Here is a 15024-nt window from a genome sequence, read left to right as displayed (position 1 = left end):
TTAGTACAGTGCCTGGTGCATAGCAAGCACTTAACAAATATCATCATCATTATTATTATTGCTATGATTAACTTTTCAGGGATTCAGTTTCATCATCTCTCAAGTGGGGAGTAAACATCTGTTCTTCCTCCTACCTTAACTGAGCCCCATGGGGGACAAAGACTGTGTCTGATCTATTCCAGTGCTTAGTACAGTATGTTGGCCACAGAAACTACTTAACAAATGCCCCAATTATTAATATTATTATTATTCCTAGTAGTAGTAGTAACAGGAGCGGTAGTAACATAACCCTGTCCCTATCTCTCCTCATTTTCCCCTCACTTTTTCTTCTCCCTCTTGTTTCTTTCCAGCCCCACCCCAACCAAGGTGATGGATTTAAGGCAACTAAATACCACTACTACAGCTTCTGATGAACTTCTGCCCTTCTCGTTATACAACCAAGTAATCAAAAAGGAGCATCTCAAAAACACATTAAGGGGAGAACTTTGTGTCTTCTGGAGAAGCATCATGTGTTAGTGGACAGGCCTTAGAGTCAAAGGACCTGGGTTCTAATCATGACTCCACCACCCATCTGCTGTGTGTCCTTGAGCAATTCACTTCACTTCTCTGACCCTCAGTTCACTCATCTGCAAAATGGGGATTCCATACCCGTTCTCCATCCTTCGACTGAGAACTCTATTTGGGACCTGGTGAACTCGTATCTATCTACCCCAGCGCTTAGAACAGCACTTGGCACACGACAATTCTGGCAGAATAAGAAGAGGGATCAACTTTGTTCAGAATCACCCAGGCCATCTGGGTGAGAGGATGAGAGGAGGGGAGTGGGGAGGAGCAGATTTATTACAAGTTGAGTATTTTTTTTTTGTAATGGGTGGTAACTGGGAGCTGCCTACAGGGGAGAGAAGGCAAAGCATAATAAAATAATAATAATAATGAAAATACTTGAGGTATTGGTTAAGTGCTTACTATGTGCCAGGTACTGTACTAAGCACTAGGTTAGGTACAAGCTAATCGGGCCGTCCCTGTCCCACATAGCGCTCACAGTCTTCGCCACCAATCTCTCCCAAACCCTGCCCTGTCCCTGACTTTCCCATCACTGTAGAGGGCACTACCATCCTTCCGTCTCACAAGCCCACAACCTTGGTGTCATCTTCGACTCCGCTCTCTCGTTCACCCCACACATCCAATCCATCACCAAAACCTGCCGGTCTCACCTCCACAACATCGCCAAGATCCGTGCTCTGCACACAGTAAGCGCTCAATAAATACGATTGATGAAGATCCGCCCTTTCGTCTCCATCCAAACCGCTACCTTGCTGGTTCAATCTCTCATCCTTATCCCAACTGGATTATTGCATCAGCCTCCTCTCTGATCTCCCATCTTCCTGTCTCTCTCCACTTCAGTCTATACTTCACTCTGCTGCCCAGATCACCTTTAGAGAAGCAGTGTGGCTCAGTAGAAAGAGCACGGGCTTTGGAGTCAGAGGTCATGGGTTCAAATCCCAGCTCTGCCAATTGTCAGCAGTGTGACTTTGGGCAAGTCACTTAACTTGGACCTCAGTTACCTCATCTGTAAAATGAGGATTAAGACTGTGAGCCCCCCGTGGGACAACCTGATCACCTTGTAATCTCCCCAGTGCTTAGAACAGTGCTTTGCACACAGTAAGCGCTTAATAAATGCCATTATTATTATTATTATTATCTTTGTGCAGAAATGCTCTGGGCATGTTACTCCCCTCCTCAACCTATAATCAAGCAAAAACTCCTCACTCTCAGCTTCAAGGCTCTCCATCCCCTCACCCACTCCTACCTCACCTCCCTTCTCTCCTTCTACAGCCCAGCCCACACCCTCCGCTCCTCTGCCACTAACCTCCTCACTGTACCTCATTCTCGCCTGTTCTGCCATCGACTCCCGGCCTACGTCGTTCCCCTGGCCTGGAATGCCCTCCCTCCACACATCCGCCAAGCTAGCACTCTTCCTCCCTTCAAAGCCCTACTGAGAGCTCACCTCCTCCAGGAGGCCTTCCCAGACTGAGCCCCCTTTCTCCTCTCCTCCTCCCCATCTCCCCCGCCCTACCACCTTCCCCTCCCCACAGCACTTGTATATATATTTGTACAGATTTATTACTCTATTGTACTTGTACATATTTACTATTTTATTTATTTTGTTAATGGTGTGCCTATAACTTTAATTCTATTTGTTCTGAAGATTTTGACACCTGTCAACATGTTTTGTTTTGTTGTCTGTCACCCCCTTCTAGACTGTGAGCCCGTTGTTGGGTAGGGACCATCTCTTATATGTTGCCGAATTGTACTTCCCAAGTGCTTAGTACAGTGCTCTGCACACAGTAAGCGCTCAATAAATACGATTGAATGAGTGAATGAATGAATGAAGTGACTTGTCCAAGATCACACAACAGACAAGCAAAGGAACCAGGATTAGAAACCAGGTCCTTCAGCCTCAGACTCTTAATAACTCGGACTCTCCCGTTTCCTGAAGAGTCCCTGAGCACTTTACAGATCACACGGACGTAGGGATCACTCACCCGCTCCCGGAAGGTAGCCGCCTCGGGGGTGAAAAGTCATTCTTACTCTGCGCCAGCAGCACTATGCAATCATGTTTTTAGGAAGGGAAGGGAAGAATAACTTATCCAGCTGAAATGGTGCATTCTTGCTACTCTAGAGGAACCTCTACATAAATACCAAACTGCAGCAGACAGGCAGGCCATGCAACAGGCATTCAGGATGCATGCATATAAATGGCATGGGACATTTATAACATCATAGACCATACACGGTGACCATATCCAGCTTCGTCTAAGCAGGCAATGCATAGGCTAACGCATACAAGGCTATATTCCTATTCAGCTACAAGCACATCTACATGTAAGTGTGCCAAGCAAGTGGTGAGAAGCGATAGTTTTTGCCCTGCTGTATGACTAAATGCATCCTCTATGCCAAACTTGAAAATGGTGCAGTGGATCACCAATGGACACATAAACCTTTTTAACATAGTACCATCTAGCCACGATTCTCCTTGGGATAAAGCGATTCCTTTGAAGGAAGCTTTGGGAGTTTGGACGGCTAAGAACAACCAGCAGTTTTTCATCTGGGTTTGTTGAAAAGGGAGAAGGGGAACCACGTGGGGAAGGAGGAGGAATGAAGCCAGTTTCCCTCCTTGCAGCTTTGGAGCTCTTACCATTGACAGATCTTATGTTCTCTCCCACTGTGGCCTGGTGGAAAGAGCACGGGCCTGGGAGGCAGAGGACTTGGGTTCTAATCTCCACTCTGCCACTTGTCTGCTGTGTGACCTTGGGCAGGTCCCTTCACTTCCATGCTTCAGTTTCCTCAGCTGTAAAATGGGGATTCGATTCCTGGGTTCCCTCCTACTTCAGATTGTGAACTCCAGGTGGGACAGAGACTGCATCTGACCTAATCGACTTGTACCAACCTCAGCATTTAGAATGGTGTTTGATACCTAGTAAAGCGCCTAACAAGTACCATAAAACAAACAAGCAAGCTTCTCTTGTCCATTTGTGCCCATGTGTTCAATAGGGATTTTCACTTTGGAGGTGATTCTGGTATAATATCAGAAGAGCTTTTGAGCTCACCTGAGAAACAGAAGCTGACATTCCAGTCTGATTTAACCTAGATAAGGTGATGGTCTGAGGTCTGAAAGCAAAGCACTTGTTCCTATTAACGACTGTAATAGTGGTACTGTCCCAAGCGCAAATATTATTATTATTAGTATTTGTTGTAGTAACACACACTCTATCCCTCTCTCCTCGTTCTCCCCTTCTCCCCACCTCCCCCACCAATTTTCCCTCCCCCTCTCCTTTCTCTCTGGCCCTGCCCACCTAAGGTGACAGATTGACTTAATGCAACTGGTTACCTTCATTATCAATCAATGGTATTTGTTGACTGCTTACTATGTGCAAAGCACTGTACTAAGCACTTGTGAGAGTCCAACACAACAGAATTAGCAGATGCGTTCCCTGCCCATAATATGCACATAGTCCAGAAGGAATATAAGTACTGATGAACTTCTGTCCTGCTCATTCTGCAGAGGAGTGAGTAAAAAAGGCATCTCTCTTGAAAACAAATTAAGGGGAGAACTTTCTCTGTCTTCTGGCAGATGCAGCATGGCCTAGTGGAAAGAGCTTAGGCCTGAGAGTCACAGGACCTGGGTTCTAATTTAAATTCTGCCATTTGCCTGCTGTGTGATCTTGGGCAAGTCACTTAACTTCTCAGCTTCTTTTCAGTGAGGATAACAATAATAATAATGATGATGATGGTATTTGTTAAGCACTTACTATGTGTCGAGCACTGTTCTAAGCACTGGGGTGGACACAAGATAATCAGGTTAGATGCTGGGACTTTGGCTCACAGTAAGCACTCAATAAATACCACTGAGTGATTGATTGACTTCACCCTCCTAATGGACAATACAGGAGAACCATGGAGATGGGGTTTCAGGGCCCCCCACGCCCCAGAAACTCAGATGAATGGAATCCAAGTCTGAATCACTGGCCTGGAGCCCTGTGGATAGATCACAGACTGCGTGAGGAGAGAGCAAGAAGGCTCCCTTTAGCTTTCTGCAGCCACAGCTCTATTGCTATATCCCATGATGCTCCGCAGCCCAGGTGAACCCTTCATATATATTCATTCTGCAGTGTTTTCCCAACCCAGCTCTGTTTGGGCCTCTTTAATCTTGCAAACAATAATACTAATATATATTATGGTACTTTTTAAGCAGTTATTATGTGCCAAGTATCGCTCTAAGCACTTGGGTAGGTACAATCTAATCAGGTTGGACACAACCCTGTCTCCCATGGGGCTCACAATCTTAATCCCCATTTTACTGATGAGGCAAAGACCCAGAGAAGTTAAGTAACTAGCCCAAGGTCACATAGCAGACATGTAGCAGAGCCAGGATTAGAACCCAGGTCCGTCTGACTCCCAGGCCTGAGCTCTATCCACTAAGCCATGCTGCTTCTCTTTCAAACTTGCACATCCCCACTCTCCCTCCTGTTACTGGTCTGGGAAGAGCCACGGAGGCATGAGGCATGCTTCAAGGTGAGATAGAGCCATCTGCTTCCCTGAATGGAGGGGCCGGAAGGAACCCAGGGGTCCACGCCTGAACCCGGGAAGTCCTGTCACCTTCTTATGCACCGAGAATCCCACCCTGTATGACGAGCTGCCAACAGCGTGGGAGGGGGTCTTTGCTAGAAGAAGAGTGGGGAAGGTGGACCAAGGGAGAAAAAGCCAAGCTCCCTCCCATGCCGGAATGAAACCAAAAACCAAAATAAAAAACCAAATGAGAGAGCAGATGGAAGGTGGTGGGCAACCCCGTCAGAACTTACCACGCTGCGAGTGAACTTTTCTAAGGAAGTTCTACGGCCTTGATCGTTCTCGGGCTTTTAGGGAGAGGGAAAAATTGACAAGAAAAGATACAGAAGAAAAAAAAAACAAAAACAAAAATTCTTCAGCTCAGATGCACTTTTCAAACGGCAGCCAAGTTTTAGGAGGAGAGAAAAAAATGGAGCAGGAAGGCGTTGGGAAGGGAAAGGGAAAAAGAGAAGCGGGCATTTCGTTGGCTAGAGGAAATTACAACAAACACATAGAGAGTCCCATATGGTAAAAGGTTAGTTTGCCCATTCCCTCGCCGGTTAACTTTGCTCCCCTGCTTCCAAGTTGCAGACGATCAAGGGTGGGGGTCTAGAAGCAGCATGGCCAAGTGCATAAAACACAGGAGTCCGAAGGACCTGGGTTCTAATTCCGGCTTTGCCACCTGTCTGCTGTGTGACCTTGGGCAAGTCGTTTCACTTCTCTGGCCCTCAGTTCCCTCATCTACACAATGGGGATTAAGGCTGCGAGCCCCATATGGGACATGTCTTGGATCCAACCAGCGCTCAGTACAGTGCCTGGTACATAGTAAGCGCTTAACAAAATGCCATGGTTACTGTTATTATTACACTCTGAACCTGCTGCTCCTGGGTGTGTGAGTTGAGTCATCTCTGCCCATGTGGCTTCCTTGACATTTGGAGGAGCCGGAATTTAGCTTCTCTGAGTATCTAAATGGAACCCACCTCTGAAATACCCTAGAGGAGATGAATCTGAGTCTCTGAGGCTGGTGGGGGGGTGGTGAGGGTAAAGTTAGGCAGACCCATGGGTCTGTTGTGTGACCTTGGGTGAATCACTTCACTTATCTGTGCCTCAGTTATCTCATCTGTAAAATGGAGATTCATTCTGTGAGCCCCATGTGGGACATGGACTGCGTCCAACCTGATGAGAATAACAATGATAATAATAATAATTGTGGTACTGGTTAAGCATTTACTATGTGCCATACACTGTTCAAAGCACTGGGATAGATACAAGGTACTTGGGTCGGCCATAGTCCCTGTCCCACATGGGATTCACAATCTTCATCCCCATTTTACAGATGACGGAACTGATGGCCAGAGAAGTGAAGTGACTTGCCCAGGGTCACACAGCAGACAGTTGGCGGAGCCAGGATTAGAACCCAGGACCTTTGGACTCGCAGGCCCGGCCCTATCCACTAGGCTGTGCTCTTTCTCGTTGTGAGAAATGCAAAAATCAATGGTGTCATGAGGGGGAAGAGGGAAAGAAAGGTCTTTGAGAATTGGGAGCGGGCATAGCACCGAGCCAGCCTGCTGGGAAGCAAGCCCTCCGGACTCGGCTGGCTGGTGTGATTGGCAGATGGTGGAAGTGCCCAGTGTGGCATAGTGGTTAGAGCCCAGGCCTGGGAGTCAGAAGGAGCTGGGTTCAAAACTTGGCTCTGCCACTTGTCTGCTGGGTGGCCTTGAGAAGCAGCGTGGCCTAATCGTAAGAGCCTGGTCTTGGCAGTTAGAGGTCATGGGTTCTAATCCCACCTCCGCCATTTGTCAGCTATGTGACTTTGGGCAGTCATTTCACTTCTCTATGCCTCAGTTACCTCATCTGTAAAATGGGGATTAAGATTGTGAGCCCCATCTGGGACAACCTGATTACCTTGTATCTATTCCAGTGCTTAGAACAGTGCTTGGCACATAATAAGCGCTTAACAAATACCATCATCATTATTATTATTAAATCACTTCACTTCTCTGCACCTTGGTTCTCTCATCTGTAAAATGGGGGTTTAGATTGTGGGACAGGGACTGTGTCCAAGCTGATTAGCTTGGATCTACCCCAGTACTTAGTACAAGGCCTGGCACGTAGTAGGATCTTAATAAATACCATTAACAACAACAACACACACACACACATACACACAGACACACACACACACACACACAAACTTCAGATGCCCCAACCCTGCTACAATGTAAGCTCATTGTGGGCAGGGAATGTGTCTGTTTATTGTTATATTGTACTCTCCCAAGAGCTTAATATAGTGCTCTGCACACAGTAAAAAAAAAAAGATGGTATTTGTTAAGCACTTACTATGTGCCAAGAACTGTTCTAAGCGCTAGGGTAGAAGCAACGTAATCAGGTTGTCCCATGTGGGGCTCACAGTCTTAATCCCCATTTTACAGATGAGGTAACTGAGGCACGGAGAAGTTGTGACTAGCCCGAAGTCACACAGCTAATAAGCAGCAAAGCTGGAATTCGAACCCATGACCACTGACTCCCAAGCCCGTGCTCTTTCCACTAAGCCACGCTGCTTCTCTAAGCACTCAAAAATAAATACGATTGAATGAATGAATATGATTGAATGAATGAATGAAAATCAAGCCAACATGCTTGCCCCCTGATGAAAGGATTCCAGTCACTTCACTCCTCCATGCCTCAGTTACCTCATCTGTAAAATGGGGATTAAAACCGTGAGCCCCAAATGGGACACGGACTGTGGCCAACGTGACTCACTTGTACCTACCCCAGGGCTTAGTACAGTGCCTGGCACATTGTAAGCACTTTAACAAACACCTTAAAAAATATCTCGCTAAGGCTCTGGGCTTGATGCACGTTTAGATACAGAAAGTGATGTGCCTATATTCTCCTGCCATTTCCCACTTCTCGGCTGCCCAATGACTCCTTTCCTTCTTGGAGATTAAAACTTTGACCCTATGTGTGACAGGGACTGTATCCAACCCAATTTGCTTTTATCTATCCCAACACTTAGTTCAGTGCCTGGCACATAGTAAGCGCATAACAAATGCCATAATTATTATTCGGGGAAGTCTCTGGACCAGGGAGACTTCTCCAAGCTTCCGTTACTCCAGAGGATAGGGCCTACACGACTTTGGCCTCCACAGGAGGCTGGGCTTTGGACATCCCTCTGGGAATGACTCTTGGGAAATCGTTCCCAATCCTCAGAGGAATTGGGGTGCCCTCTCAGCATTAAGACCTCTGCCTGAAGGAATGAAGTATTCTACTCCCTCTAGACTGGAAGCTCGCTGTGGGCAGGGACAGTATCTGCCACCGCTGTTGTGCTGTAATAATAATAAGAATAATAATAATGGTATTTGTTAAGCACTTACTACGTGCCAGGCACTATAGTAAGCGCTGGGGTGGATACAAGCAAATCGGGTTGAAGGCAGTCTCTTGTACCACGGGGGCTCAACAGTCTCAACTCCCATTTTACAGATGAGGTAACTGAGGCCCAGAGAATTGAAATGACCACCTGAAGTCACACAGCAGTCAAGTGGTGGAGCTGGGATTAGAACCCATGACCTTCTGACTCCCAGGCACATGTTTTATACACTCTACCATGCGGTTTCTCTACTATGCTGCTTTTCTACTACTCTCTTGTATTCATTCATTTCACTCATTCATTCAATCATATTTATTGAGCGCTTACTGTGTGCAGAGCACTGTACTAAGTGCTTGGGAAGTACAAGTTGGCAACATATAGAGACAGTCCCTACCCAACAGCGGGCTCACAGTCTAGAAGGGGGAGACAGACAACAAAACAAAACATATTAACAAAATAAAATAAATAGAATATGTACAAGTAAAATGAATAGAGTAATAAATATGTACAAACATATATACATATATACAGGTGCTGTGGGGAGGGGAAGGAGGTAAGGCCGGGGGGTGGGGAGGGGGAGGAGGTTGAGAGGAAGGAGGGGGTTCAGTCTGGGAAGGCCTCCTGGAGGAGGTGAGCTCTCAGTAGGGCTTTGAAGGGAGGAAGAGAGCTAGCTTGGCGGATGTGCAGAGGGAGGGCATTCCAGGCCAGGGGGAGGATGTGGGCCGGGGGTCGACGGTGGGATGGGTGAGAACGAGGCACAGTGAGGAGATTAGCGGCAGAGGAGCAGAGGGTGCGGGCTGGGCTGTAGAAGGAGAGAAGGGAGGTGAGGTAGGAGGGGGCAAGGCAAGCCTTGAAGCCCAGGGTGAGGAGTTTCTGCCTGATGCGTAGGTTGATTGGTAGCCACTGGAGATTTTTGATGAGGGGAGAAACATGCCCAGAGCATTTCTGCACAAAGACGATTCAGGCAGCAGTGTGAAGTATGGATTGAAGTGGGGAGAGACAGGAGGATGGGAGATCGGACAGGAGGCAGATGCAGTAATCCAGTTGGGATAGAATGAGAGATTGAACAAGCAGGGTAGTGGTTTGAATGGAGAGGAAAGGGTGGATCTTGGTGATGTTGCGGAGGTGAGACCGGCAGGTTTTGGTGACGGATTGGATGTGAGGGGTGAACAAGAGAGCGGAGTCGAGGATGACACCAAGGTTGCGGGCTTGTGAGACGGGAAGGATGGTAGTGCCATCAACAGTGATGGGAAAGTCAGGGAGAGGGCAGGGCTTGGGAGGGAAGATAAGGAGTTCAGCCTTGGACATGTAGTTCGGTCTTGTACATGTCCCAAGTGCTAAGTACAGTGCTCAGCACACAGAAAGTGCTCAATAAATACCATTGACTGATTGACTGTGGACAGTTCCCTAGACTGTAATCTTGTTTTGGGCAAGGACCTGTCTCCCAACTGTGTTGTATTGGACTCTTCCAAGCGCGTAGTACAGTGCTCTGCCCACTGTAAACCGTCAATTAACATGATTGATTGATCAACTGACTATAGACTGTCCTTGTAGACTGCAAGCTCGATGTAGGCTGGGACCATGTCTACTAACTCTGTTACATTTTATTCTCCCAGGTGCTTAGCACAGTGCTCTGCACATGGTAAATGGTCAATAAGTACGACTGAATGATTGATTGACTGACCTTAGACTGTCCCTCTAGACTGTAAGTTCACTGAAGGCAGGGAACATGTCTGCTAACTCTGCTGCACTGTACTTTCCCAAAGCTTAGTACGGTGCTCTGGACTGGGTAAACGCTCAATAAATGCCATTGATTGATTGACTGATTTATTACAGACTGTTCCTCTAGCCTGAAAGCTTGTTGTAGGCAGGGAAAGTTTCTGCTAATTCTGTTGTATTATATTAATCAATCAAATAAATCAAATCAAATCAATAAATAAATCAAACAAATACCCGGATCATTATTATTGTTCCAGTGCTCTGCACATAGTAAGTGCTCAAAAGATACCTCCGATTAACTGATTGTTCACCCAGGAATGAACATCTTCTGTTCTGACAGGATCATGGAAGATCCTGGTCACAGAGAAATGAAAGGACTTGCCTAAGATCACACAGCAGCAAAGCACTTTACTAAGCACTTGGGAGTTGGTGGACACCCAAGCAGTATGGCCTAATGGAAAGAGCACGGGCCTGGGAGTCAGGGGACTTGGGTTCTAATCCCGGCTCCACCACCTGTCCGCTGTGTGACCTTGAGCAAATCCCTTAACTTCTCTGTGCCTCAGTTCCCTCTTCTGTAAAACGTGGATGAAGACAGTGAGCCCAGGGTGGGAATGGGACCGTCTCCAACCTGATTACTTTGTATCTATCCCAGAGCTAAGGACAGTGCCTGGGCCTGGGAGTCAGAAGGACCTGGGTTCTAATCCTGACTCTGACACCTGGCCCATATGAAGCGCTTAACAGTGGAAAGAGCCTGGGCTTTGGAGTCAGAGGTCATGGGTTCAAAGCCCGGCTCTGCCAATTGTCAGCTGTGTGACTGGGCAAGTCACTTAACTTCTCTGTGCCTCAGTTACCTCATCTGTAAAATGAGGATGAAGACTGTGAGCCCCCGTGGGACAACCTGAACACCTTGTAACCCCTCTCCCCCCGTGCTTAGAACAGTGCTTTGCACATAGTAAGTGCTTAATAAATGCCATTATTATCATTATTATTAGTGTTTCAGTGCTCTTCACACAGTAAGCACTTGAGAGAGACCTCCGATTGATTGACTGATTGTTCACCCAGGAATGAACACCTTCTGCTCTGACAGGATCATGAAAGAGGGGGTGTTTGGAAGGTCCAGGAGAGGTTCCCACTGGCTGACTGATGACAGATCATTTTGGCAAGGAATAATAATGATGGTCCTTGTTAAGTGCTTACTATGTGCCAAGTGCTGTTCTAAGCGTTGAATCTTGTTCCTCCCTGACTGGGCCTGGGATAGATATGCCTGGAGGGATAGGACTCTGAACTGAAGACATGGAGTGGGGCCCCTCTGAGGGAAACTAAGAGGGGGACAATAAGGTCTAGGATAAAGAAAAGAGCACAGGCCTGGGATCCAGAGAATTTGGGTTAATAATAATAATGATTGTGTCGGTAATTGTTAGGTGCTTACTATGTGATGGGCACTGTTTTAAGTGTGGGGGTAGATCCAAGCTAATCAGGTTGGACATAGTCCCTGTCATTTATTCATTCGATCATATGTATTGAGTGCTTACTGTGTGTGGAGCACTGTACTAAGCGCTTGGAAAGTACAATTCAGCAATAGAGACAATCCCTGCCCACAACAGGAGGGCTCACAGTCTTCATCTCCATTTAACAGATGAGGGATCTGAGGCATGGAGATGTGAAGTGACTTGCCCAAGGTCACACAACCGTCAAGCGTCAGTCAGGATTAGAACCCAGGTCCTTCTGACTCCCAGGCCCAGGCTATATCTACTAAGTCATACTGCTTCTTATCCCATCCCTGCCTCTCATCTGCTGTGGCCTTGAGTGGGTCTCCAGACTTCTTTGTGCCTCCATTTCCTCATATGTAAAATGGGGATTCTTTTTTATTTTTCCTATAAATTATTTGTTAAACATGTCCTATGTGCCAGGCACTGTTCTAAGCACTGGGGTTGATACAAGCTAATCAGGCTGGACACAGCCCATGTGCCATATGTGACCCACAGTCTTAATCCTCATTTTACAGATGAGGGAACTGAGGCACAGAGAAGTGAAAGGACTTGCCTAAGGTCAGGCAGCTAACTAGTGGCAGAGGCGGGCTTAGAACCCAGCTCTTTCTAACTTCCAGGCACATTAGAATCATAATAATAATTATGGTATTTGTTAAGCATTTACTCTGTGCCACACACTGTTCTAATCACTAGGGTTAATCAAATTGGCCACCGTCCCTGTCTCACATGGCACTTACCTTCTTAATCGCATTTTACAGATGAGGTAACTGAGGCCCAGAAAAGTGAAGTGACTCACACAAGCTCACACAACTGACATGTGGCAGAGCCAGGATTAGACCCCAGGTTCATCTGACTCCCAGGCCTTCACTCTGTCCTTTAAGCCATGCTGCTTCTCCTAGGCCCATGAAATCCGCCAGATTTTTTTTAATGGTATTTGTTAAGTGCTTACTCTGTTCCAGGCTCTGAACTGCCGTATATACACACTAAACTGGTTGGACATAATCCATATCCCATGTGGGGCTCACAGTCTTAACCCCCATTTTACAGATGAGGTAACTAAGGCTCAGAGAAGTTAAATGACTTGCCCAGGGTCACACAGCAGACAAGTGGTGGAGTCAGGATTAAAACCCAGGTCCTCCTGACTCCCAGGCCCGTGCTCTACCCACTGGACCATACTGCTTCCCTTCTTCTTCCCACTTAGACCATGAGTCCCAAGTCCAACCTGATCACACAGAATCCAACCAGGTGTTCTGTACATTACAGTGGGTGCTTAGGGGAAATCCGCACATAGGGGAAATTTGGACTTCTGATCCCTATTTGTCCCTTCGCTATTTAGAGCTGGTGGAACATCACATGTTTCCAGTGGGAGGGGTAAGACAGTCTTCTCTTGGACCCATCCCCTGACCTTCAAAGCAAGGACCAGGAGTTTGAGTTGACAGAGAAGGAAATTTCACAAGGAGTTTACGATAAGGTTAAGGTTCCGTTGGGAGTTAGTTCCACAAGCCTTCCATCGGAGCTGAGGCGGTCCATCACCACTTCCCGTGCCTCCGGTGGGAATTTTTTCCTCCTCAACATTTCCGCCTCTTTCTAGAATGCCTATCTCCTGCCTCTCCCTCTCCCAGATTCCTTTGACCTGTCTGGATCAGTTCCTGTTTTTTGCTGCCCTGACCAGATCAATCAATCAATCAATCAATGCTATTCATCAAGTTTAGAGCACTGTACTAAGTGCTTGTTATACACAACAAAAATAGCAGGTATGTTCCCTGCCCATAACCAATTTACAGTCTAAAGGCTCGAATCTACAAACCGTGGCCTGGTGGATGAGATGTTTTTGTTCACTTTATATTGACTAAGCCTGCCTCTCCTCCTCTTCCACTCCCTCTGTATCGCCCTGACTTGCTCCCTTTATTCATTCCCTCTCCCAGCCCCAAAACACCTGTGTACATATCTGTAATTTATTGATTTCTATTAATTTCTGTCTCCCCTCTAGACTGTAAGCTTGTTGTGGGCAGGGAATGTGTCTATTATGCTCTCCCAGGCACTTAGTACAGTGCTTTGCACACAGCACTCAATAATTATGATTGAATGAATGAGGACGATTTCTGCCCCCATTTCCCAAGCTGGGTCACATGAGAGGAGAAAGTTTGATCCCTTTTATCTGCCCATCTGTGATTTCTCTATTTATATCAATGTCTATCTCCCCCTCTAGCCTGTAAGCTCTTTGTGGTCAGGAAGCATGTCCATTGACTCTGTTATATTATCCTCTCTCAAGCACTTGGTACAGTGCTCTGCAGTCTGTGCTTGGTAAATACTGATGGACCTCAACACCAAATCATTCCATGATCCACAACTTCCAGACATCGGAAGATAAGGTGACAGGGTGGTTTTCCAGATACCCCTGTCATTATTCTTTGGGGGATCCTTCCATGCTTGGCAGGCCCTGACTCGGTGGTCTAAGGGAAGAGGGGATCACTGGAACCTCTTCTCCTTTGGGAGAGAATTTCTGGCAGGAGAGAGAGCAGAGGTGGAGGGACACCCTGGGCATTCCAGAAGTGGCTTTCTTGGCTCTTCCTGAGGGGGTCAGAACTCTTGGTCGACTGGTGGGGTTCCTTCCTCTCTTGGACACCTCATGGGCAGGAGGAAAATGGTTATGGGCAGGGGAGAGATGAGACTTCGACCAGGAGAGATGGACTGCTCCGGGGGCACTCCACTCGATTCTCGGGCAACCTGGGAGACCAAAGATCCACGGGAGAGGGTGCTGCTGGGCGGAGAGAAATGGCAGCAGGGAACATGTTGATGGAAAACTGCAACCCCAAGCATGGGGGACTTTTGGGGGACCAGGGAGGGACTGTACCGAGAGGGGCTTGGAAATCCCGACCTTTGACAAAAGAGGAGCGTCACTCTTAAAGGCCTGAGACCTTTGGACATTGATATCAGCCCCACCTACAGCACTTGTAGACCTATTATTAAATTATACACTATAAATTACATACGTATTCATACTGATATCTGTCTTCCCCTGAGAAGCAACAAGGCTTAGTGGATACAGTAGAGGCCTGGGAGTCAAAAGGACTGGGATTCTAAAACCAGCTCTGCCACATCTGCTGTGTAACCTTGGGCAAGTCACTTAACTTCTCTGTGCTTCAGTTAGCTCAACTGTAAAATGGGGATAAGAGTGGGAGCCCCATGTGGGACAGTGACTGTGTCTGACCTGATTGACTTGTACCTACCCCAGTGCTTACAACAGCGCTTGGCAAATAGTGAGTGCTTTACAAATACCATAATTACTATTATTATTAAACTGTAAGCTCATTATTGGCAGGGAACATGAGCGCT

At 47.0% G+C, this 15024-nt stretch overlaps 1 protein-coding gene across 3 annotated transcripts in view; it reads right to left on the bottom strand.

Annotated features, from left to right (window-relative positions):
* The window catches only part of RGS6 (regulator of G protein signaling 6), a 419024-nt gene that overhangs the window by 8679 nt on the left and 395321 nt on the right, over positions 1 to 15024 (bottom strand). The window contains exons 17-18 of one of the 3 annotated variants that reach the window (XM_038765488.1): positions 5364 to 5417; positions 2547 to 2607 (exon numbers count right to left, since the gene is read on the bottom strand). The exons of 1 other annotated variant lie outside the window; for it this stretch is intronic. In XM_038765488.1, the coding sequence (XP_038621416.1) occupies positions 2547 to 2607; positions 5364 to 5417 (115 nt within the window). The remainder of the gene's footprint in view (positions 1 to 2546; positions 2608 to 5363; positions 5418 to 15024) is intronic. One more of the 3 variants, XM_038765486.1, reaches the window with a different exon arrangement.

The sequence above is a fragment of the Tachyglossus aculeatus genome, chromosome 23 (assembly GCF_015852505.1).
Source record: "Tachyglossus aculeatus isolate mTacAcu1 chromosome 23, mTacAcu1.pri, whole genome shotgun sequence".
Taxonomy (NCBI): domain Eukaryota; kingdom Metazoa; phylum Chordata; class Mammalia; order Monotremata; family Tachyglossidae; genus Tachyglossus; species Tachyglossus aculeatus.
Note: the sequence above shows the minus strand (reverse complement) of the source record. Positions and strands in the feature narration are given on the sequence as shown.